The 24,965-nt window shown below is 51.7% G+C and overlaps 1 protein-coding gene and 1 long non-coding RNA gene across 4 annotated transcripts in view; both read right to left on the reverse strand.

Annotated features, from left to right (window-relative positions):
• Positions 1 to 3,665: 3,665 nt before the first annotated feature.
• On the reverse strand, positions 3,666 to 7,828 carry ELFN2 (extracellular leucine rich repeat and fibronectin type III domain containing 2). Its single transcript, XM_052790966.1, has one exon. It carries the CDS (start codon positions 7,467 to 7,469, stop codon positions 5,043 to 5,045), a length of 2,427 nt encoding a protein of 808 aa, XP_052646926.1. The 5' UTR covers positions 7,470 to 7,828; the 3' UTR covers positions 3,666 to 5,042.
• A 76-nt stretch (positions 7,829 to 7,904) lies between these two features.
• The window catches only part of LOC128143607 (uncharacterized), a 51,910-nt gene continuing 34,849 nt past the window's right edge, over positions 7,905 to 24,965 (reverse strand). For 2 of the 3 annotated variants that reach the window (XR_008235814.1, XR_008235812.1), the window contains one exon: positions 7,905 to 8,120. This is a non-coding gene — a long non-coding RNA (uncharacterized LOC128143607). Of the gene's footprint in view, positions 8,121 to 18,267; positions 18,453 to 24,965 lie in introns of all 3 variants that reach the window. The other variant, XR_008235813.1, reaches the window with a different exon arrangement.

A 24,965-nucleotide genomic window follows, 5' to 3' on the forward strand; every position in this document is an offset into this window, starting at 1 on the left:
GGCAGGCTCCGCCAGCCCTCCAAGAGACCCCCGTAGCCCATTGGAGGGTGGGACTCGGGGTCCGTCCCACACCGAGACACCCTGAAGATGCTCCCTCCCGCTCAGCCGGTGGGACAGCAGCAGGCTGGCTCCGGCAAGAGGATGCGGCTCCACGAGGCTCTTCTTGCACGCAGCTTGTGCTGAAGGAGGTGATGGCGGTGGAAGGGGCGTTCTCCAGGCTCCCGGAGGCTATGTGTCCTTCCAGACGCAGCTGAGCTTTCCAGTCAGCAACAAGCATGGCAAATGTGCTTTCGGGGCCCTGGGTCCAGCTCCTGCCCGTGTGGCAGCTGCCCGCCCTGTAGCGCTGAGCTCTGCCCTACAGAGAGGGGCCACAGCTCATCACGAAGTCTGCCCAGCTTGTTTCTTCAGGCATTGCTGACTTACTCCCCACCTCAGAAAGCCTCCACCCCTGCACTCAACCCTTTCTCTGGCTGGTCCCTTTCTCCCTTTACCATCCCATTCTTTCCAGTGCGGGCATCTTATCCCCTAGTCCTTCCAGCCTGTCCCTCTTCTTCACCCTGTCCATCTCCCTCTACCTGTCCCCTCCTTGCCTCCCCATTCCTTGGTCCCACCACACCTTCCTCAACCCTGCTGTGCCTGCCCCTCCTCTCTCTTCCTCAGCTCCTTTTCCCCCTTCCCTCCTGCATCTCCCTCTCCTTCCCCCAAGCCTGCCTGGCAGAGCCTCCTCCAGGAAAGCAGGCTGATTAGCATTGCAAACACACAGAGGCCTCCTCAGCCCGACATAAATCTTCATTTGTCAGTCATGAATATTTCACACCTGCCTCGGGAGGGATTTATTCAGCATGGAAGAGCGGGGAGGGGAGAGGGGAACGTGGCACTGCAGCATAAGCTGGGGCAGCACCGGCAGAGGTGGGGAAGAGCTCTGCCCCACGGGAACAGCACAGCTAGGGTCTCACCTTCACTCTGCTGGGTGCAGGAATCCAGCCCAGGCTCCCCCCAAGCCTGTTCCTGGGGGAAGAGGGCAGGTCAGCACCCAACTTCATTCCTCACCCTCCATGCTTTCCAGCGAGGTGAACTAAACCCCTGTTTTCCCTGCCAAGAGTCACCAACCCTGAAATAAAGTGTGAAAGGGGCTGGTCCTGGTTCTGCCCCACGGATCCACTTTGCCCTGGGAGAAGGCAGGGGTGAGGGACTCTTGCCAAAGCCAAGCCATAGAGGGCTTAGAAGCTTTAGGCAGTCTCTCCATGCTTTTTCCCACCACAAAGACCTTAAAGGTTTCATCATGCCCTGCCCTCTGCCAGGGCCACCCACCGGAGAGGAGGGGTAGGACAGACCTAATCCAGAGCTCCCTGCAATCAATAAGAGGAAGGTGGTGGGAGGTCTTCTAAGTGATCGCAACCAGCTCCACATCAAGCTTTCACTGTATCAGAGGTTTCCCTGTAGCTGAAGCACTCCTTGTTCCCCCAAGAATAGCCTTGCTTGTAGATATGGGGAAAGAGCAACCAGGGCATGGGGATGGTAGTGACCATTTCTCTTACGAGATCTATCTTGATGGGGCTCACTCCTGTTTCTAAATAATTAGGAGAAATGATGACCACTAGAAAGAGCAGGCCTTTGATATATAACACATCCCCCCTTCACGCACACGACCCTGGAAAGCAGCCGAGAGACCACATTTGGGGAAAGGGGAGAGGGACACTGGAAAGAAGAAGGAATGTTTTTCATGGGGCTGATTGGGGTGGGTTCTCTTTGGGGTGTGCTCCCTCCCAAACTGGTAGAAGTCTCTCATAAAATCACACCAGGGATGAATGAAAGGAGCAGGGAAAACAGGGACAAGGACAGGAGAGACTTTGGGAGAGGAGGTTAAATTCCAACAAACTGGCACATACACAACAGGTGTTTGCTCAGAAAAATACAGTAAAATCATCATGCAAATAGAACGTTAAATCTGCTTTCCTCCAACAGGGCTGGCATCACTTTGCGAGCCCTCATCCCTGGGGAGGGAGCAGGACAAGGAAGAAGGGAGGAGGAAGGAAGGTGAGACACTTTGTTCCCCTTCCTTGCCCTCTTCCTCCCACAGAACAGTCCATCTTGTGCAAACTTCACCCACTGGTTTGGAGTGGGGGGCTACAGTTGGGAGAGAAATGGCTTGTCCTCCTACCCAGCCTTATCCCCACCACAGGCAAAAGAAGGGCCTGATGATAGCTCTATCCCTGACCTTTCTTTACTGCCTTGTTGGGGTGATGGGGTGAGGGAGCAGAAACCATTAGAGGTTAACACTCCCCCCATAAGTATAGACTGAATGGAACTGATTACAAGACCATACAGAAAAGAAACACAGGGAGGGAAGAGGTGGGGAGAGGAACAGGACTCCATCCCCCCATACCTGTCATCCCCCTTTTCCTGTCCAGTTCTGTGCCCCAGCCATTAGTCTTTCCTGCCTGGACGGCTGCCACGCTGGAAGACCGCTGGGCCTGCTCCATGTGGTAGCTGGAGATGTCTCTGCTGTGCCTAAGTATCTCTCACAGCATTTACCTGTCTTGATTTGCTGCATCGTCCCAACACAGAGGGATGCCTGGCAGCAGCGATGTGACTTCCCTTCATGCTCCTACACATACATACACACACACACGTGTGCACACACACCTTTCCTCTGGGTTGGACTGGCTCTTACAGTGTGGAGTCAGTCCCATGAATAACACCTCTGGACTCAAGGCAAACCGATGCTTTGACTGGGGAAGCAGGCTGAAGGAGGCTGAAGCAATGGGATCAGGACGTGGCTTAGGATTGTTACCATCAGCATCCCTACAAGGAAGGAACCCCACGGATCTTCACAGGTTTAGACCCTGGGGAACCCCGCTCTGGTTTTCGCACACCAGGCTCTGGTACTGCTGCTTCTCACTTACAGAAGATGAAGTCAGGTCACCTGTGGCATAGAAACCAGCTCTCACAGCTGGCAGTGCTACTACCTGACAGATAACGGGCAGGTTCTCTGCAGGCAGCATGTAAATACCTCCCAGAGAAGCTCCTACACCCTCATCCTTTTCCCAGGGCACCCAAAAACAATGGGGCTTCTGAGGAGCACCTCAAAAAGGAAATAGCCACTTAGGAAAGGCCAACACAACACAGGCCCTCACCCTCATCCTGATAGAGGTGAACGATTGTCAAGAATTGGGGTGTGCAGCTCATGGAGAGGAAGCCCACTGTGCCGCATAAAGACACAGTCAGCAGGCAGCACCCCTGCCTGACAAGAAAACTTTGGGGGAGAGGGTGCCAAGACTGTGCTTCGTTGGGCTGCTCAGAAATGGGACAAAAAGTAGCTCATTCAGCAGTAGGCTCATTCCCAACTCTGTGGCAGATCTTCTATCCAAGGGACAGAGGTTGGGACCTAGCAAGTGAAACCGGGTTTTTGCCAAGACGTTAAAGGATCCCTAAGAAGAGTTTGTCACAGGTAGCTATGAGGAGGTGGAAGATTTAGGAGGTGATATGTTGCTGTGACTCTCATGAGGGCCTCTAAGTATTCAAAGGAACACTGCCATCCAGAGGCTGGTATCCTCTTCCAGCCCAGCACACGCAGTGTGGCTGCACACACAAAGGGAACTTCTGGAGCCATCCCTCTTGGACTACTCACAGGCCCCATTCTCACATCCCTTTTATTTCCTGTGCTTCTGCCTTCACCCTAGGCTGTCTCCTATCCATGCCAGAATGTCCATGGCCTATTCAAGAGGAAACCACTTCATGGCTTTTCTGTCAACCCAGTGAGGTGAGCAACTGAAATCCTATTCTTCGCATCCACCTGCAAGCGATGAAGTTGGGCGATGCTCTTCTCAGGCACACCCACCCATCCCACACCCCATGGTGCAAGTCAGTTGGGAAGAGCTGCAGAAGCTTCATGTAGAACTTTTCTGCTGAGCTCCTCTCCAGGTCCCTTCCTCAGAGTAAGGGAGACATGAAAAGAGAGTATCAAACCTACTGCACAAGGGCAGCCTGAGCATAGGTGTGTAAGGTGGGGAGGACCTCTGACCTGTGACACTTGTGGAGAGATGGGAACCCTTGACACCTCTGAGAGACCAGACCTTCCTGCCTTTTCCTCCACCACTCCTTGAGGACCTGGCTTGCCATGCCAAAGAGCACATTCATACCCCTACCAACTGGCAGAAAACTGGCTCTGAGCAGACTTGAAGAATGGCCATCGCTCCAGAATTCCTGGTATTCATCAGCAACAACATGGCAGGAGAAGGAAAGGAGGAAGAGCAGCAAGGGCACAGAGCCTGTTGTATGGCAGGTCCTACCTCCCTTGGTCCTTCACACCTCCTCTCCTTCCTCTGAGGAGGGTGGAGGTTTGTGAAGTATCTAGACAGAAAGTGAAAGCCTAGGGAGCCTTAACAGAGAAGAGCAGGGAAAGGCAAAGGAAAAGAAGCCAGAGAACTTCCAACAGATCCCACCTATATTGGAAGGGCATGGGAGAGAGAAAAGCCTCCACTGCCAAAGGAAATGAGGGAAAAATTAGTGATGGAAGATTTGGAAAAGCAGGTGTATCAGGTGGGCAGAGAAGTTTTCTAAACCAAAGCCCTCCCCTCCCACCCAAAAGAAAAATCAGCCCTCGACAGAGACAGAAAGAGCAATAGTTCACAGCTGAGTTTCATGCCCAGTGAGTGTCCATCCCTGCCCTTCCCCTGCCACCACTGCCACCCTTGCCACCCTCTCCCGGGCCATTCCCACCCCCCCACACACTCCAGTGTTGTTACCACAGTGTCAGAGCAGGATGCTCCTCCCAACCATCTGCAGGCAGAACAATGGTCCCCATAACACAGTAGAGACAATTCGGCATGTGCGTGTGTGTGTCTGTGTGTGTGTGTCTGTGTGTGTGAGAGCTTTCTGTTGTTGTTGTAAACTTTAAGAAACGATTTTGTCAGTTTTGTATTTGTCGGGAGTATTTTGTTGTTGATTTATTTTTCACAGTCAAGTGGCATATTTTTTTTCTGGTTGTTGGGGGGGGGTGTCTTGTTTTGTATTGTTTCCTTGGAAAGAGCGAGGGAGAGTCACAGCTTCTGCTGAGCAGAGACTCCTTTCCAGTAATCCAGGATGTCATGCAGATCCTCGTCCTTGGCAAACTGAACTTTCTTCCGCAGGGCATGCCCAGCCGCCATGTAAACCTCCTCCCTGTGGTGCTTCTTGTAAGGCCGGAATCGCTCCCAGATCTTATGGGTGCTCTCTGATGAGTACTCAGGGCTGGAGGAGTAGCCCGAGAAGTAGTGTCTGGGGGAGAGCTGGGAGTACGTGGAGTCTCGCTTGGACCGGGAGAGTGGCTTGAGGAATGACACCCGCTGGCTTAAAGTGTCAGCACTTTCCTCGTAGTACAGGGCCGGGAAGGAGTGACGGTGCTCACTGCAATGGTAAGAAGGCTTGACCTCCAAGTGGTGGATGGCGGCCGGGGACACCAAGGGAAGACGATCCAAAGGGCTGTTGAGTGGGCTGCCCTTCTCAATGTATTTGGAGTCAGACTTGCTGAGTGGTGGGTGGTCAGGCACATCCAAGCTGAAGACCTTGGCGCTCTTGATGGAGCCACTAGAGGAGACACTGCAGGTCTTTCTGGCCACGGCAGCATCAGCACTGAGCTGGCGCTGCAAAGGGTGGTGGGAGCTTTCCTTGTAGGGTGGGGAAAGAAAGCTAGGCCGCTCTAGCCCACCCGAGGAACTGGCTGGGATGGACTGGCACTCAAAGGCCATGTCTGAGTCAACACCAGTCCCACCACCCAGGAATGAGGCTGTGTCCAGCTTGAGGGCATCAATGCAGTTGTTGATGATCTGGTTGACCTTGTCTACCTCCTTGGCTATAGTAGAGATCTCAGCAGCTGAGCCTTGCCCATTGTCAAGTTCCCTCAGGTCCTCATCCCGCTGGGTTCGCTCCAGCCCATCCCCACCACCAGTCCGCACCTCAATGTAGTTACCTTTGGTGGTGACTTTAGGAGTCTCCATCCCAGCCTCCATTGACTTTGATGGGGGCAACTTCTCCCCAATCATGGAAGGGATGGAGGACATCCGTGAGACAGGGATGACTGGTGGCTCACCCAGCTTCTGGGAAGGATGGACCATGGTACTGGTATCAATATCCGATCCGTAACGCATTTCTAGAATGGTCTTTTTGACATTGAGGGACTTCTGTTTCTCCTCCTGCATCCTCCGCTTCCGCAGGCAGTAGTACACCACTCCCAGGACAATGACCATCCCAAAGAGGCAACCCAGGGTGGTCATGATATAGTGTGTGGTGGTGGAAGTACTGGAAATAGGGTCCTCCCTGCCTTTGCTCCGGGTTGCAAAGGTCAGGCAAGTGTGGTTGTAGCGCCTGTTGTTGCGGATGGAGGCCACACAGAAAGTATAATCAGTGTGGGCCTTCAACTTGTTGACAGTGACATATTCCTTCTTGCTCTTCAGTGTTGCTATGTCAGAAACGTAGCTGTTGTTGTATTGGACCAGCACATACATCTTACTGTAGGGCATGGGGATGGTTACCATCAGGATGGCTGAGGTAATGGTGACATCATGGAGCTTGATGCTGGGACTGAAGGAGGAGTCAGTGGTGGAGGAGGCTGGAGGCTTGACTGAGAGGAAGTCCCCAGGGCTGATGGCTGAGCCCTCGTCCAGGTCTCGCTGGGAGTCAGGGGTGTAAGGGGTAGGGTTGACCCTGGAGAGGGAAGGGATGGTGCCACCTCTGCACATGGACTGGAAGATGGTGATGGCATTGCGGTTATGGTGAGGCCGAGGTACCAGGAGCGGGTACCCAGCGAACTCCCGTGGAGTCTCACACTGGAGCCGGTCATAGTTCTTGGTGACATTGTTGAAGAGCGCCAGCCAGTTAAGAAAGCTGTAGAGGCTACAGTCGCAGTTGAAGGGGTTGCCAGCCAGCTCGCACACCATCAGATTGCTCAAGCTGGTGAAAGTGTTCCCCTCCAGGCGGCTGAGACGGTTAGATGACAGGTCAATGCTAATCAAGCTGGGGCACTCAGAGAAGGCAGTAGGGGTGACCAGCTCAATTAGGTTGTGCTGCACAAAGAGGAACTGGAGACGGGCCATGCCCCGCAACATGCCCTCTGTCAGGTTGGTGAGTTTGTTGTAGCCCAGCTGTAAGACCTGGAGGTTTGACTGGCCCATGAAAGCCCCATCCTCGATATAGGAGATCTCATTCTTGGTCAGGTTCAAATCAGTCAGGTTGCCGAAGCGGTTGAGGGAGGAGTACAGCACCACTTTGAGCTTATTCTCGTTCAGACGCAAGTCGTGCACCGTGCTGTTGATATGCTGGGGGATCGTCTCGTACGGGGGCTGGTTCTGGCTGCAGATGGCCAGCCACACATAACCTTTGTCCCCCTCAATCAGCCAGCAGTCACCTCGCACGGTGCCAGGGGAAAACAAGCAGAGCAGGGCAGCTGCCCACAACCCCAGGCACATCATGGTCTGCAGTGGTGCCCTCATCAGGATGGAAAAAAAAAACAAACAACCCAACAAAAAACAACCCCAAATCTCAGGACCACAGCAAAAGGAAACTAAGGGGCAGAGGGAAGAGAAAGGGGCAGTAACTGGGGTTTAGCAATGGAAGGGCATGAGCACCCCAGTCCTATCGGGTGTCGTCACCATTATTTCTTCTTGCCCTCTGGGTCAAGCCAGGAGCATGGAGCAGGGGGAACACGTGCAATCTGCTTCCAGCACACCCAAAAGCTATGAGCATGGATGATTGGTCTGGAAGGGAACTACCTTGTGCTTCTTTTCTAAACAAAAATTCAGACCGAGGATAACGAATCTTCTCTGATGCTCATGAGCGACTCGACCACCTTTTCCACTTTTCTCCCTCCCACCCACCCCCCACCCACACTGAACCCACCCCAAAACAAACCCAAGTCCTCCCCCCTCTCTAGTCTTGCCCCGCCCCTCCACGGTGTGATTTGGAAGAACAAGGCAGGGCTGCCTCCTCTGTCGCTCACGCTCCCTCAGTTCCTCCTCCTTCTCCTCCTTCTCTCCCGGGTTCCCTCCGAGAAGCTTCAGAGCTTCAGATCAAACATGTCGAAAACAAAAAATACAGAGGGAAAGAGCAAGTGCGCACGAGAGAGATCCATCTGTCACTGGAATCTGGAAAAGAAAGCACACAGGAGACAAGAAGAGGCATCAGTTGGAGGGGTCTTTGAGATAAGAGTATAGACAGCAAGGTTTCATGAGAAGAGGGAGATGGGGAAGAGACCGCGTTATGGGGGGTGCAAGGAATAGAGGAGTGGTACTGCCTGCCATGCTGATAAGCCTTTGAGAAGGGAACCCTCGCGGTGTATAATCTCGTATCAGGGGTATGCAGAAGGGTACCGAGGCTCCCTTAAGTAATGTGATCACAGCCAGGGACCTGGGGGAAGGCAGCAGCGTGGGGGTAGAAGGGGAAGGGGAGGGAGGGTAGGAAACATAAGGCTGTTATTGTGGGTGGCTCAAAACTCCTAGTGTAAACAAAGGCAAGCCCCAAGCACAGCCAAAGCCACAGATTTTCAGCTGCCTGAAAATGATGTACACAGAATGCACGAAGCAGGGAAAATGCAGACAAGCCTTCCCTCTTAAAAAAAAAAACCCAACACTTTTTTGTTTGTTTCCTTCCTTCCTTGATGCAAGAGGGATAAATAATTCAAGCCACATGTAACCACTTGTGCTCTAAAAATTGTTCCTGCCTCTTGGTGAAGGGACAAAGCTGTTGAGGTGAGCCAGCCTGGCTTGAGCATGCTGGGGGCGGGGGGCAAGGTGTAAGTAGTGTGTCAAATACCAGCCTCCAGTCTCTCACCCAGCAATGCCAGCAGTTCTGAGCTGGAGCACATCACCCACCTACCCCCACCAAAGAGAGGTGCACAGCTTCTACCTTCCTACTTTGCCACCTCCCCTTGGGGGCTATGAACACTGCCCGTTTGTGGGAAAGGACACCTTGCAGGAATCAGCAGCAAAGTGACATTTGCTTCAATGTATTTCTGGGCTCTGGGTAAGCTCCTGGTTCTGACTGGGAAAGGCAGCCTGGAGCACCCTTCCCTCCGGCTACAGGTTCAACCCTTCTCCCAGTGTGCTGACAGGAGCCTGGCAGGGATGTCCTCAGGCGGTGCAGAGGAAATAATTTCATACAGCAGATAAAACATGTGGGCACTATGCTCTCTTTTTTTTTTTTTTTTAATTTTGAGGAGAAAGACAATAAAAACCAGAGAAAAGGATTCTTAGTTAATGAAAAATAGGTCCCCTCTTGCCCCTTTTATTTTGGGGGGAGGCTGCTCACTAAAGATATCACCGAAGCTTTTGCTGCGAAAGGCGAACCAATTTCTAGCACAGAGACACAGAGGGCAGAAATAAAATGAAGGAAGATAAATGGAGGAGGAGTGAACCCTTGAGGAACAAGGCTTATGTCTGTGGAGAAATCTGAGCTGATTTGGGTCTGTGGAATTACCAGGCCAGCTGGATTAAAGGATCAGAGATAGTGTCACAGAGAAACACTTAAATATTCAATAATCCAAAAAGTAAAGCCAAGATGGAGAAGGGAAGGGGAGGGGGAAGAGCTAGGCCAATGGAAAAGACAGAGAGAAAGCCTCTGTTCCCCACAGCTCATCATCTGAGGCCACCAAACTCATGTCATTTATGGTTGTCATATGACGACCTCCAGCTGCTGCCTCAGCTTTGCATCAGCCAGCACTGAAGCAGAAGGCAGAGGTTTTTACAGTCTGTTGCTTTGTTTCTCAGCCTTATAATCCAATGAGAAATAATTTCCTGACACTGTCTCCCCAGATGCATCAGATAGGAGGCACATCTGGCTCGCCACAGGTTGGGACCCACAGACCTCTGATATTCCTCAGCGCCAGTCCCCTGCTTTGTCCCACCTTTTCCAGAGGTGATGGCATGCAGAGATACAGCCAATCCCCCACACCATCTCTGTCCCTTTACCTTGCCCTCTAATGCTCCTTCACTTTGCCTAGTCTCTTCCACTGAACAAAAGAATGGCAGGTACTATCATGCTTTTTGCACGTTGGTGCCCAAAGCATGTCCACCCCGGGAGAGGCCAGGGGCAGCCCCTCAGCAAGCAGTGAAAAGTCCAGATTTTAGCCAGAGTCCTTCTCTGAGCATTATGCTTTGGCCTGTCTCACTTCACCAAATACCCTGCACAATATCCAACTCCATACAGGAACATCCCAGCCCCCTTGCTTTGACCCCTTCTGGTAGGGCAGGCTGCTCCAAACGCTGTGCTGAAGTCATCACTGCCTGCTGTAGCTCGTTCATGGTGCACAGGGAGAAACCCTGAGGCCAGGACCACATTCCTCTGCAGCAGCCCCAGTAATCACTGAGAGCCACCCCATCCCACTCGGGGAGCTGCACTCAGGCAGCACAGAGAGGGTTTGGGAAGGGGAGATGTCCTAGCAGCCTGGAAAGAGATGGCTGGGTTAGGGGGTGGATGGAAATGAAGGTGGTGTTTATCCTTGCTGTGTCAAAAGCAAGGGGACCACGCAGAGAAGACCCGCTTCCTATCTACCTCCCACCTTGGCTGTGCAACCTTGCCTCAGCCACAGGCCAAAGGAAGGTCAAAGCCATTCCTCAAGCCAAACTCATTGCTCCCCTTGGGTCCCCAAGGTGGCTACGTATAAGAAATATGCAGACCCTGCCATTCTTTCCCCAATGGCTCCTGTCTCCCTGCTATCACACTGGTTTTAAGGGCTCCGAGGCCAGCCCAATCTGTGGCTTCCTCCACCCCTGCCCATGGCTCAGGACTCCATTTCAGCTCAGCCCAGTGCCGTCACTCCCTGCCGGAGCAATGCCATAGGAATGCCGGTCTCCAGCTCCACCATGGCCATGCCCTGCCCTTTAGGGAGCAGCGGCTCCCTGACACTGGCAATTCACAGGCAAGGGGAGGCCAGGGATGGAGGTCAGCACCATGCCCTCCCTCAACTGTCTAGAGCCAAATGAACATAAATCAGATAGCGTTGGAGTCCAACACCACAAGCAATATTTTGTCCTTTCTGCTGGCCTGAAAGGTGTTGACAGTGGAGTTGGCTGTTTCCCTCCCTTGCTTCTCAGGCAACAGAGCAAGAAGATGCAGGGATGGAGGGTGGGCAGGGAGAGCAAGGGCAAGCAACTCCAGCCCAGAGGAGAGCCAAGGAAGGGGGACACACGAGTTGTGGAGAGCCTAGTGTGGAGGGAGGCTGTGATTACAGGTGAGGGGAAAAGCTGGGACATGGGATCTGTTTTACAGGGCAGGTGCAAGGTCACCACCCCCATGTGCTGGGCCTACCTGGCTGTAGGGTTCCGACACTCTTCCCTGTAACCCAAGATGGCTCTTACAACGTGCCCTTGGCTCCTGGCCATCCTCATGTATGCGAGAGCATCAAGGAACAGTAGTGGCATTGTGCCCATGAACAGCTGTACCTTCCTTGGCTGGCACAAAGTCAACCCATCAGCTCTGAGGTCCCAACGATTTCCTTCTGGTTTATTCCCTACTAATGGATACCTCAATGTTATTGGCATTTCTTTGCACCAGAGTGTTTGGAGAAGAGGACAAGGCCACAGGGATGGTTCCCCTGTTCAGAGGAGACAGCAGGGAGGGCGAAATAGAAGGAGGAGAGCCCCAAATCTGATTTAGGAGCTGGATGTCCTGATAGCCACAGACAACCCTTTGGCTTGGGGATCAAGGTAGCACGGGGGGGGTGACACAGGAGTGCAGTCACTAGTTAGATGGCCAGGTATGAGGGCAGGTTAAAATACAACCACTGAAAGTGTGGACAGGCATGACATGAGGGACAGGGAGGAGCTGGGGGCTGAGGGGGTGGAAGGACCATGACTGAGAGAGGATACAAGGTCTAGAGGCCACGGTGTAAAATGGCAACCAGAAAACCCACATACAGCAGCAATTTGGGCCTGAAATTCTGACCTTGTCAACCTTGTCCTCCTGGGGCCCAGTGCACTGGAAAAGCCAGCACTTAATTCTACCATTGCTTAAACGGTGTTAAGAGCCTCCCATTAGAAATGCATGCATTAAAAACCTGCCAAACATTCTTGGCTCCTCTGGGGACACCCCGAAACCAGGCCAAAGCTCCTGCTGCTTTCTTACACTTTGTGCTGCATCTGGGCATCAGCCCTCTTCCCAGCTCAGTGCACTGCCTGCTGCTGGCAGCCTCAGGGCACAAACACCATCCCCAAGGGGCTCTGCCTCCCCACTCTTGGCTTCAAGGTCTTTCCAGGATTTCTCTAACCACTTTCCGAAAAAAGGAGCCTTTCCTAGGGGTGCTTGGTACTGGGAGTTGGTGCCTTAGTTGAAGGGACTCTCCACACCTGCTGGATAGCCTCTGTAATACGCACTGGTCTGAGCATCACTGCAGCTGCTTCAAATCACCACCCAGAGATGGTCCTTGCTTTTGCCCCAGCTATAGTGAGAGGACAGTGCTGTGGGAGAAGCTCGCAGCACTGGTGTGGCACTTACACAACAGCAGCCCCTTTCCTCTCAGCCCCACTGCTTCCAGGGATGCTCCCATTTATTGCAGGAGTTACCATCAAATCATGCAGCAAAGAACGTGTGGCTGTTCCCAAAGGTGCTCCAGAAGCCCTGAGAAGTTTGGGATCGAGAGAAGAGGGAGCAGGAAGCCCGATGACCTGTGGATTTGTGACATGGAAGACATTCGTGTGCATGTATGTGAGAGAGAGAGAGAGAGAATGTCTTCTACTGCAGCTTCTCTGATGTCCACCAAGGGTTGAGCTTACACAGCTCTCTTTCCTTTAATGGGGCTCTATGGAGGCTTCTCTCTCGCTTTCTCTCTTCTCTAATTTATCCTCCTATTTTCATGAAACATGTAAGATCTCAGCATCTCTAAGATCCATCCCAACTTTACATTTGCTCGAAATTGGCCCTGTAGCTTCAAAAATCTAGAGGACAGAGGAGCTGGCTTAGGCAGAAACATAAAAAGAAAAAAAAAGCTGTAGAGCCACCCTAGAAAGTCATGCAACAAAAGGTGTTTCCATGTCACTAACCAGACAAAGACTCCATCCCTTATAGGGGTTGAACCAGTATCAGTGGGTCCTGCTGAAGGGTGGCCCCTCAACATTAGAGGCTCTGTGAGTTTTGGCAGAGTGCTGCCACAAGAGAAGTCTCGTGGTTCAGTTCTGGGCAGGTTCGTTTCACCATATATAAATCCAGAGTGCCTGCTGGGAGAAAAACATCCCTCTGAAAGCTGGGCTGGCCCTGCCATGAGCAGGGAGCTTGCTCGCAGCTCCCAAACTCCAGCTGTTCCTGACATGAAGGAAGCCCAAAGCACTAGGATCCCAGCAGGACACTGCGGTGAGGAAGCCCACAAAACCACGCAGGATCTCAGCTGCTTCTCACAGGACACGGCTGCAAGGATGTTCACAGCGCTCAAACTCCAGCCAGCAATGATGGGGCCCTGCACAGAGGAAGGGCAGAGGGCTGAAAGACAGGCTGTAGGATTGCCCCAAGGACATGCTGCTCTGCAGTCCTGCCCTTTGGCCAGTTCGGGGCATGGGAAGAGTTCAGGTGTTAACCTGAAGTTACCGTCTGCCATACACATGCACCCAGGCTCAAGCAAATGCACAGCCGTTGATTCCAAACCTTTGCTGAGCCGCACAGCTTAAAGACTAACCATGAAAAAAACCCAACACGATGCTGTATATAAAACCCCTGCTCTCCCATCGCGCCTCCCCAACAGTGATTAGATGCCTAATTTGTTAGGCAGCAAGAAAGAGAGAATGGGAAAGCTCAGGGGAGAAAAATGAAGCAGCTCAGAAGCATGAAAGAAAAGAAAGAGCTTTAGAAGCGTAAATCTTATTTTAGAGTGATAAATACTGCCAGAAAGGTCTTTCATATGCCAGTGGTTCCTTGGCAGGCCAGAGAGCCACCTTTGTTTTCCAAAGTGAAATGGTTACCTTTTATATTAATATGATTATTGAAGATTAAGGGGGATTTGCATCAAACCAGCTCCACCCAGACAGCCCGCAGCAGCCCACAGGAGTGCATGCATGGGGGTAGGCGTGGGGAACAGCCTTCTCCAGGTAGAAGAGGATGTCAGGAGATTACAGGTTCCATAAAAAATATTAGCAGCAATAAAGCCACCTTCATCGCTCTCCCTCCAGGGGAGAGGGGGGCCTGGGAAACATCACTCCCCTTGGTGTCATCCCATGAGCCCAGACATGAGACGGTGGAAAGGCTTAGAAATAATTCCTGTTGGCGATGGGGAGGGAGCGTGGGCTCTGCGTGACTGTCTGTAGGGACCTGCCGTAGGGAGCGCGACAGCGAGACTGGCTCAGCCCGTGCACGTGCACGAGCGTGCGTGGGTGTGAGTCACTAGAGAAAGGGGTGGCAGGGTCGGCGCCGGGGGTGCGAGGCAAAGGGGGAGTATATGCGGAGGAGTTGCTATAGGTGATGGGGTGGGTGTGCGGGCCGGGTGTGTATGTGGGTTAATCACTCCGTGAAGCAGAGAATGAGTGCTGACTCCTGGGGGGGGTGGAATTGCCGTGGGGAAGCAGGCAAAGCGCTGGGTGCGAGTGTATGTGTGTTTGCATGAAGCAGTCACTGTGGAGAAAGGGGTGGGAGTGGTGGGGGGGGGGTGAGGAGCCGTAGGGAACGGGATGGGAGTGCAGGCTGTGCGTGGGCGTGCATGGATCACGGGAGACGACCATGGGTGTGCGAGTGTGTGTATGGGAGAAGGGCTGTAGGAAAAGGGGTGGGAGCACTCCTTCTGTATGTGTCCCCGGACGTGAATCACCGTAGGGAGCAGGGTGCGAGGGCTGGCTCTGTACGTCTGCGCGTGGGAGGGAGTTGCTGTAGGGGACAGGGAATGACCCCCGCTCTCTGCAAGCTGTCGGGGGGGGGGGGAAGGGACAGGAGCGGCAGCTCTGCGTGAGTGTGCGTGTGAGCTGCGGCAGGTAACAGGGCAGGAGTGGGGGCTCTGGGTGCATGGGAGGGAGCTGCTGTAGGAAACAGGGTGGGAGCACTGGCTCTGTTTGTGTGCGGGACATTGCTGCAGGGGAGGGCAGCATGTCCGGCACGAGGCCAGGAGAAATTCTTGGGCTGTATGAAGACCCCCAACCCCTCAGGGTCACTGTGATGCCTCTGCTGTCCTGTGGATGCCTTGCTGCCCTATTTCCTACAACAGCAGCTCCTGGCTTTCGCTGGGCTGGCTGTGAACGGGAGGTCCACAAGGTATTTGAGAGATGCCCTCACTCAAACCAAGCATACCTCCAGTATTTCTGGATGCTAAATACATCCATCCTCAGCAACCCAGCGATGCCAGTTTGGAGTGCCCCCAAACACGCTGCCCTGCAGGGAAGGGGCATGGAGGGGGTTAGTCCCTTGCATTACAGCTCACTACTGTCTCTTGCTGGAGGGACTCAGAGCCTAAGGAATCACATAGGTCCTGGGCTGGCTGAGGGTAGCAATTGCTTCACAAGGCGCACTGGCAGCCAGTCATCCTGCGGAGGATACCTCCAGGCCTGCAAACCCTTGCAGGGCACAAGCATTGGCATTCCAGCATCTTTCGATGTGCTCTCGCCTTCCAGGGAACCTTCCCTGTGAGAGAGGTTCCCTTGCTGGCAGTGAAACCTCTCTCCAAGTAGAAGAAGCAGCCACCCTGGTACAACTCCAGCGCGAAAACTCCAGAGGTTGAGCCACCATTCCAGTGAGAGGAAGGGGCTGCCCTTGTGTGGCCTTCCCAGCCAGAGCATGTCTGACAGTCATGTGTCATTACCCCAAGTCATTAGTCTGCAAGATGTCAAAAGATGGGGCAGCCCCTGTGCTCAGGTTTCCCGCAAATGGAGAGTCAACCAGAAGCAGAAGCTGTTACAGATGGTGGTTCAAATGTGGCAGATGCAGTCCTGATCTGGTGTGGGGCAGAAGCAGAGGAAAGAGGCGGGGGGGAGGACATGGAGAAGCTGTTTCAGGTGACCGTGAAATGCTGCGACAGCACAGGCTAACAGGGACGCTTCTGCACCTCAAAGCTCTTCCTCTGGTCAATGCCTGCCTGGATTCAGCAAGAGGAGTAGCTCCATGCTGGACAGGACATTGTATTTCCACATGGCTGCTTCCACCTCCCCTTCATCCACCACCCTCAGGCAACGGCACAGCTCAGCCCCGCTGGGGAGGGACCCTCCTCCCGGCCAGCTCGCCCACCTATATTTCAAGCTAACATCTGACATGCATTTTGACACAGCCATGCCTCCCCTCTCTTTTCCCCACTACCTTGCCTTGTTTAGAGCCTGGGTTTTTTCTTCCATTGCCAAAACACAATGACTGTTATAATTAACAGATTATCTCAGTGCGACAGCTGCAGTCCTTTGAAAATTAGGTTGAATAACAGGATCCTGCCGTATGGTAATTTCTTTTCATCTCTCAAATATTTTCTCTCTCTCACTCTCGTTTCTACCTTATTTCTTTTTTTCTTTCTTTCTTTTCTCTCTCCCCACTCCTACCTTTCACCAGCTCCCTGACTGCATGAATGATATCTTTGGGGTGAGACAGGCCGAAGGGCGCTCTCTACCTTCATTAGCTGTTTTTATTCCTCTTCTTTTACTACCACACCTCGCAGAGAGGCAGTGTTTGCAAGTAGGATCATGAACATGTAAGGAAAAAAAGTGCCCACCAGAGGCCATGGTCAGGGGCCCTCTCTGAAGCCCCACAGGCTCAGAAAGGCAGCCCAGGGAATTGCATGGGAAGGGGAGAAACCGGGATGCCATAGCCTGAACCACTGCCTGCAACTTTCCCATGGGGAGCTGAGCGCAACGGTGTGGCTGAGTGGTTTGTACTGAGCTAGCCAGGGTGCTCTACCCACCCACCCACCCGTCCGCCTTCTTGCTGACTCAGTATCTACCCTTGACTCACCACTTGCTCACTGAATGGGGACTGGCAGTACTTATACGGCATCCTTCCCTCTCGCTAAGGCAATAGCTCTGCCACTTACCACCCCCTCTCCCCATTATCCACCTACATCTGTCTCTCTACCAACTCAATCAACCCAAGCCAGCCAAAAAAGCAGCTTGCTGGAAATTCAAGGTTTCAAAACCAAAATAAGAACTGGTGCTGCTCCCAGCTGGACCCAAACTAAAGGCTCTGGAAATATCCTCCTCCAGGACTGGAGATCCCCTGGCCCCTGCTGCAAACTGGACGGATCCATTCACCAAAGTGGCTGGACTCCTCGGCCTCTGCTTGGGCAAACGTGCTAGCACACAGCCTTTCAGGCTGTGAGGATGACCAGCCAGACCTGTGGAACAGGGCTGTTGGGATGGTGCCCTGGATTTGGCAACTGAAAGGTTTCAAGTTCAATATGTTCCGGACTCAAGAAATCTGCGATTTTGTCATCGACTGTACCAGGAGCATTAGTTAATTATTCTCGGTGCCTGGCTTGAACTCATGCAAAATGCCTTGATCCTGCACTGCTCTTTTCAACCATGTCCGTAATCTATACAACATCATCTGTTACAATTAAACACTGCTTTTTCTTCTCGAAAAACAGGGAGAATTCCTCCACACCGCTCATCCATCGCAGCCTAACCCACCTCTGCGGAGCCTAGCTCCGGCTGTGTCCTGGGCCTCCTCAGCACGGCCACTTCCTCTCCTCCCAAGGAGTTCCACCTCATTTATTTCCTTAATCCCGACTCAGTAAAACAGAAACACTGTCACTGTTATTCTGCCAAAAGCCAAGTAGAGTCTTTTAACACACACTCATCCATTCCATTGTGTTTCAGCAGTCTCCAGTAATGCTCCTCCTCGTTGTCCGTGATCCCTCTCTTTTCATCCTTCGCCACCCTCACCCTGCATTCTCCCTCTGCTTTCGCTCCAGGCCCTGTGTTGGCTCGTGGCACTTACAGCACATCTCATTCATTCACTGTCACTTATCCAAATGCTACCTTCACTTATTAATTCTCCTTTTTTCTAGTAGCATCTCTCCTCTGAGTGCTTTGTACAGTCCTACTTACGTATCCAATAATAGTATTTTCCCAATGACTGAGTCATATACCCCTTTGCTGACATTTAGAATTCTCCTTGTTCTTTGAAACACATCTATTCATTCCCCCTCTCTACAATTATATATGTCTACTCATGGTGTTGCATTTCCTACAGCAGCCGTGCAGCAAACAGATGATCCATGCAAATAACCCAACAAAGTAATTGTCTCTGCTGGCACCTTGTCATCCTCCATTTTAATTATGTAGGCCAAAGCTAATTCAAGCTATAAAGCAATCAAAAATAGGGGACAACTTAATTTAAAAAACTCCCCACCTTTCCTTTGTTCTTGCTCAGTCCAGATTTCAATCTTTTTTTTCCCACGTATTCACTGCTCTGCCTCTTTCGATGGTCTTAGTAGCAGAGTACATGGAGGCCACAACTGATATTGGGCCTCTGGTTTCCTAGGTGCTGCAAATATGTTCAGTGAGAAACAAACTTTGCTCCAGACTGTTTCCAAGCTGAAAGGACAGAAAAAAAGGAGTATCGCTCAGCTAACAGGGGCACATAAATGTCTCACCCACTAAACCAGGTAATATACACTCCATGACCAGGGAGTGATGCCACATCCCCCTAAATCTCTCTCCAGAGGCTTCATCAGGTAGCCCTAGCAAATAATTCGTCTGGCAGTCCCTCCTCATTCTTCACCGTAGCCCGTATTCTTTCCCCCACGCTGTTCTTTGCTTCTCTTCCAGTCTTTAGTCACCCTTGCATATGCTGTATTTTATTTATTCCTTACTACTCCTCTTAATCTGCATAGGCCAAACCCTAAGCTCTGTAGTCACCCTGACTCATTTCCTACCCAGGAAAAACGATGATTTAAATCAGTGGGAAAGCCTGTGATGTCAATCTGGACAGAGGCTGATACTGCACGGGGACTCCCGCATGATTATTTCTTGTTCTCTTCTCACTCATTCAGGTCTCCATTTAGCAACATACTTAAGCATGCACCCAACTGTAAACCTATGCAAGTCCCATTCAGCTTCTCAATTGCTTTCTTCTGCAACATCTGTGTTGATGGTTCCCACATCTTCCAAACACAACAGATTCTCCTTCTGTGCTTCCTCTTCCTAGCCTCTTTGTTACCCACCCACCAACATCCTTTCTCTCACTTTGAGAAATTTAGACTTCTCCTTTTTTTCCCTTTGCTTGTTTGGATTTTCTTGTTTTCAATGCTGCCCGGGGACTCCGGCTTGTAATTTCACCTCCCTTTTCCTGAGATTGCTATGTTGAATAAAACACTGATTTCCTCCTCTGCTCTCCAGTATTCTGAAGTACCGAATTGGGCCATTGAGGAGAAAAGCTATTGGCCAGGACTGCTGTCTCTGATACTGCAACAGAGCTGGCAGTAATATTTACAGGCTACTTTGAAAGCTCCAGGGATGGCTTGTGGCCAAAAATGATGATATCCACCCCCTTTTTTTTTAATGATGTCTTCCTATGACTCAGTCTGGTCCATAAGTCAAAACGAGATTTTTTTTTTTTAACCATCCTCCCTTTAAGCAATGAGAACAAGAGCCTAAGAACAGAACGCTGTAGCATCATGGACAGGACGGGTTACGTCACGAGTAATGCAACTTGGGGTGTCCTTGGTGGCTTTAAAAGAAGCAGAACAAAAGGCGCATGTCCTCTTTCTGGAGAAATGAGTTTTGGCAGAGCTAAACTGGCAATTGCCTGAGTTTTCTAAACTTAGTTTTATCTGTAAGCAAAGCAAGAAACACGCGGGAAGCAGAGACACCGTGACCTCAAGGGCTCATGACTTCCTGGGCTCAGCAAGGAGCTACCGTGCCCTTTATGATCCACCTTTGTACGGAGGCAGAGTCTCGAATAAAGGGGACGGTGTAGGGGGAACTGTGCCAGCAGTTTCAAAGTGGGACTGTGGCATACCGACGCAGCCTGCCCACACGCTCTTACCTCTGCCTCCGGCTATACAGTCTGCAGCAACAAACAGCCATTCAAATGGTTGATAAACGAGCAGTTCAGCCGGAGACCACTTAATTTGCTCCTTGCCTTCTTTGTCTGCCGGTGGCAGGGAAAAACGCATGTTTGGAAATTGGCAGTGCTGTGTATAGCATTACCAGGCTGGAGTTATACTGACTGCTACAAAAAAAAAAAATACAGAAGAGGGGAGAAAGCTGAGAGCTGGAGAGAAGAAGGGTGGGGTGGGAGCGGGGGAGAGCCAGGCAAGGAAAAAGGGAGAGAAATGAGACGGTATTGTATCCAAGACTAGATATTATGATGATGGGGACATTAAGAATATGATAGATAGGCAGGAAAGGAAGGCAAACAGACAGAGGCAGGCACTGAGAGAGAGAGACAGAGACGAAGGAGGGAGGGAGGGAGGGAGAAGGAAGAGAGAGAGCCAGAATTAATTTAGGAGGAATATACTGAAAACATAATCTTCTCAACGGAGGGGAAAAAAAAGAGAGAGAGAATTAAACAAACAGCGACAGGAAACTGGGAAAGAATGACTTTTTTTTTTTATGAGCTTGTTAACATTTGTGAAGTTAAGTAACCCTAAATTTATGCCATTAATTTGCATGTATTATGTTTTTTTTCTCTGCTGCCAGTTTATAGTCTCTATGAAACCTTTAAAAAGTGGCTTTTTTTCCTCCTTTTCCCTTCACTTGTGTTAATTAAGGCTTGTGATATATGTATATTTTTACACTGCTGCTGTGCTCTCGCATTTAATCATCAAATGGCCCTTTTTGCCTTTTCTTTAGGCCGCTCCTGCCTCTTCCCCTGTCCTCCACAGAAACATGGGGAGGCCTGGGGGTCCACCCATCTGCACTGATCTGTAAGCACGCCTGGAGCCAGGCTGGGCTCCCACCGACCGTCTCCCTGTGAAACAAGGTGGTTCTCACAACAGGGAGCTGTGGGGAGGTTCTTCGGCTGCTGAAGAGTTCACAGCTCCAATCCACTCGGGCACTCACATTGCCATGCTGAAGCACACTGTATTTACACATTAGCAATCACTGGGGAGCCTTAAAATTGGATTCTCAGGGGAAATCCAGCCAAAGAACACAGTGAGATTCCTAATGAAGGTACTCGTGGCCAGAGCTGGGGGAGGCACAAATGATGGATACACTATAATCGCCTGCTGGCAGAAAAGTGGATGCGGGTCGTTCTCCAAGGCTTTAGTAGCACCTAGAATCTCCAAACTAGGATGTACATGGAAAGAGCTCCTGTAGAAAAATGCAAGTCCGGCTTCTCCCCTCCTTCCACAGGACTGCCCCACAGCCGTTCCAGGGACAGCCGTCCCTCCTCTCCTCCCAAGGACTCATCTTTCTGGGCAGACAGATCTCTCTCCTAAGCACATCGCCGACTTTGGAAGTGCCCAAGGCCAACACAAAGCGTAGCTGGTGGAGCCCTTTTGGCAGCCATCCCAGCGAGCGTATTTCTGAGCTCAGCTGGACAGGAGGCTTGGTCCTAAATGTGCTTTGATTGCTTTGCTCTTCTCTAAAGGCTCTGTATCTCCCAGCTGTAAGCAGAGTTTGCTGAAGCAAGAAGCAGGTTGCTAAGCCTGGTTTGGATGCTGTTTGGTCTCTAGTGGAGCTGACAGGACTCGTTAAAAGCCAGCTGAGCTGAGACCACGAACACTGAACATTGATTCAGACCTAAACACCCGCCATGGGAGACACAGCAACCGGAGCAGGGAATAAGGGTGATTGCCAGTCACAGCAAAGACGGTGTTCCCTCGTCCCGTACGGAGGAGGCTTGTGATCTCCTTGGGGCTCTGACAGACATATGACAGGTCTCTGAAGGGTCTCTGCTGAACTGGTGTTGGGAAGGAGAGGTAGGGGAGACAGACCAGGCTTTCCACACTGTCACTATTATTTTGCCGTATGGGGTGTTGAGCACCAGAGAGGATATTCTAATTTACTCCCTGGCTTACCGTTGCTGTGGCAACGGGAGAAATACAGGCCAAACCAGGCTGCATCTGCAATGTGGTGGTAATAGGGAGTTTGGGTTCCCATGTGTGTTTGTTTGTTTGTTCGGCTGTTTGCAGGAGCCACATGGTAAAAAAGCACTGTCGCAATGAAAAGGGAATAGGGCCTGAATTGTACACAGACAAATATGTCCTCCTTTCATGCAACAGCAAAACAGTCATGCATGCAGTTATATTCAGAGCACACAGCCTGAGGAACACCAGCACACAAACGTGTCCCCTCTTCCCACCACACATACACCTCTGGAGCTGGGGGTCCCCTAGCTACCCTCCCACTGTCCCAAGAAGCCAGACTTCTTGTTTCATAGGTACAAAGCCCCCGTGCACCAGACACTTTCTAGTAGGGCACTGAAGTGCAACTAAGAGTCTGGGGCTCACCAGCTTGCGTCAGCAAGAGAATCTCCTCTGCCATCGGGTCCACACATCCCAGTTAGCCGTGATGCTAAGGGATCACAAACCCCACATTGGCCACTGAGCAAATACTCCTCCAGCACATCGCAGTGACTAGTTCTTACCCCCCAAGGTGGTAAGAACTTGTTACCAACCTCCAGCTGTGACACCACCATCTTAGGAGTCTGCCAGCACAATTCCCACCCCAGAAAGCAAGCTGTAGAGCAGAGTTAAGTACAGCCTCTTTCCCTCCCTCTCCTCCAGCCTGCTGGGACCTGAGTATTCTCAACCTAAACTGTGGCCTTTGGAGAAAGGCTCGATGTCCAATGCATCCAAAGTACTGGCCCCAGACATCTCCTTTGGGACAAGTGGAAGGAAGGAGATGATTTTTCAACTGCCCCTCACAGCCTCAGAGCTGCTCCCTGGAGAGATGGAAGCACAGAATAGCCTTCTAGCAAGGCAAAGTTGCTATTGAGTCATACCATGATCCGTTCTTCCTTATCGCACAGCCCGTAACAGGCTGAGGCTAGCAAGGGTGCAGGGGAGAAATGGCCTGATGTCAGGGCAGGAACAGGGTTTGCTCAGGCATAGAAGCCTTGGTGTTCCTGGAAATCAGATGCCTCATCAGCTTTGGGAGCCCCGTGTTGCAACTTTCGCAATGGAGAGGCAAAGTCCATGCCGGATATAGACCGAATTTCCTCAGTCTGGCAGGGCAAGGCCCTGTGAGGTGGGATGTCTCTATGGGGACAGTGCCCATGGGGTCTGAGAGACCGCCAAGACAAGGGGTGGCACTGAAAGGGTGGTGATGCTCGTAACCTGTCGCCTGCTGCTGCTAATAGTGACTTGAAGGACCTGAGGTCAAAACAGCGGGGGAAACAAAGGGGTTACGGTTGGTCTGGAAAAGATGAGGTGATGGAGATGAGAGGCTCTTGCAGGCATCAAAAGCTTCTACAGAACATTGGGCAGAGAGGAGAAGTCCAGCTCAATCCCATCAAGGACAAGACAGCCGCAGGGCGTGTGTGGTGGCTGCATGTGTGCTGTAGGAATGCTGTGAGTTTGCAGAGTGCCTGAACACCCAGGACCCTGTGCGTGCAGGAGGGGGGAGATGGGGTACAGATTCCCCTCCTTTGACTCCTGGCTGCCTTTTCTCCCATCATTCCTGAGACTCCATCTGGCTCCACTATTTTTACACACACACACAAAAAAAGAAGAGAAAATAAACACTTAATTTCTAACCTAATCAGCCCTTCTCTCACTAATTAGCACCCTCTGAGTACATCCACAGGCTGTGAGAGATACTCTGGGGCTGATAATGACCCCCAACCTGCAGTTGCATATGTTGAAGGGTCAGCAGAGCCAAGAGCAAGCCAGGGGGAGGCAGGGAGCAGAGTGACCTTTGCCATTTGGGTTTTTTCCCTCAAATCTGGGATGCTGGAAAGGGGATGTCTCTTTTTTGGCAGGATCCCTTGTGTGTATGTGTTTTTCGGTGAGAGAGAGTGAGTGTGTGTTCATGCATGTGTGCCGAGGAGGGGGGAAGCTGGAGAGGTTTGGAGGGAGGGGACTGGAACAAAATTCTGGCGCTGAGCCCAAACCTGAAACACATGCCAATTTGTGCCTCTTGCTGGTGGTAATGAAGGGCTCCCTTCAGGACACGCGGGACACTAATTAAGGGGCTTCAAAGGCAGCTTTCTGCAGAGTGCTCTCTAAAGGGGGGCTGGGGGGAGGAAGGAGCACAAGAGGGGGGTGTTCTCCACTCAATGGAAGACTTCTGGCTCCTAGTGCTGCTAGGGAAGGCACTTTTTCTTTCTCCCTGTCTCCCATAGCAACTCCTACCCATGAGAGCTAAGAAGGTGCAAGCATCTGGCAGCTCCAGGCAAGCCCTCAACAGCTAGCAGGCAAGGCAGGCTCTGGTATGGAGCGTGTGCTGCCATGGGGAGGTGAAAGCTCCCAGTCGAAGTGGAGGGACACCGTGCTGAAAAGAAGCAAAGGTGGACAAGCGGCATGGCAGGAAGAGAGAGAAGAAGAGAAAGAGCTGGAAGGGGAGACACAGGGACTCGGTGTGATTGGTTTGCAAAGGTAGTACCTATAGGAACAGGGGTTGCCCTTAGTCTCCAGGGATTTGCAGGGAATAAAGCTCTGGATCACCACAGATCAAAACTCCATGGCTGAGTCTTCTCACCTGCATCCCATGGGGTTACTTCTCATGAAAGACTGGATCAGGCAAACTTTGTGAATAGGACAATGGGCAGGGCTGAGAATGTGCCTCCAATGTGTCAGTCTGGGCACAAGACTCTGGGCTTAGCTGGGCACCAAAGACAAAGAAGCACTGCATGGGCACCCAAAGAGCTCTAGCCTGCTTCCAGGAGCTTCACAGACCTTGGCCCTACAACCTCTAAGCACTACAGATTCACTCATAGCTGTAGCGTTCCCGTGTCAAAGGGAAGGAGCCAAGCCGCAGAATGAGTGAAGTGACTCAGCCATGGCCACCAAAAAGAGTCTCAGCTCAGCTCTCCTGCTTCCTACCTGGTACCTTAACCACACACCTGCCCACCCTCCCTCCATGGGAGTAAGCGTGAAACAGCAGCTCTGGTGGAAAACAGGCCTCTGCTGAGATTGATTAAATGGGGACAGAATG

This window comes from Harpia harpyja, chromosome 6 (genome assembly GCF_026419915.1).
Source record: "Harpia harpyja isolate bHarHar1 chromosome 6, bHarHar1 primary haplotype, whole genome shotgun sequence".
Classification (NCBI taxonomy): Eukaryota; Metazoa; Chordata; class Aves; order Accipitriformes; family Accipitridae; genus Harpia; species Harpia harpyja.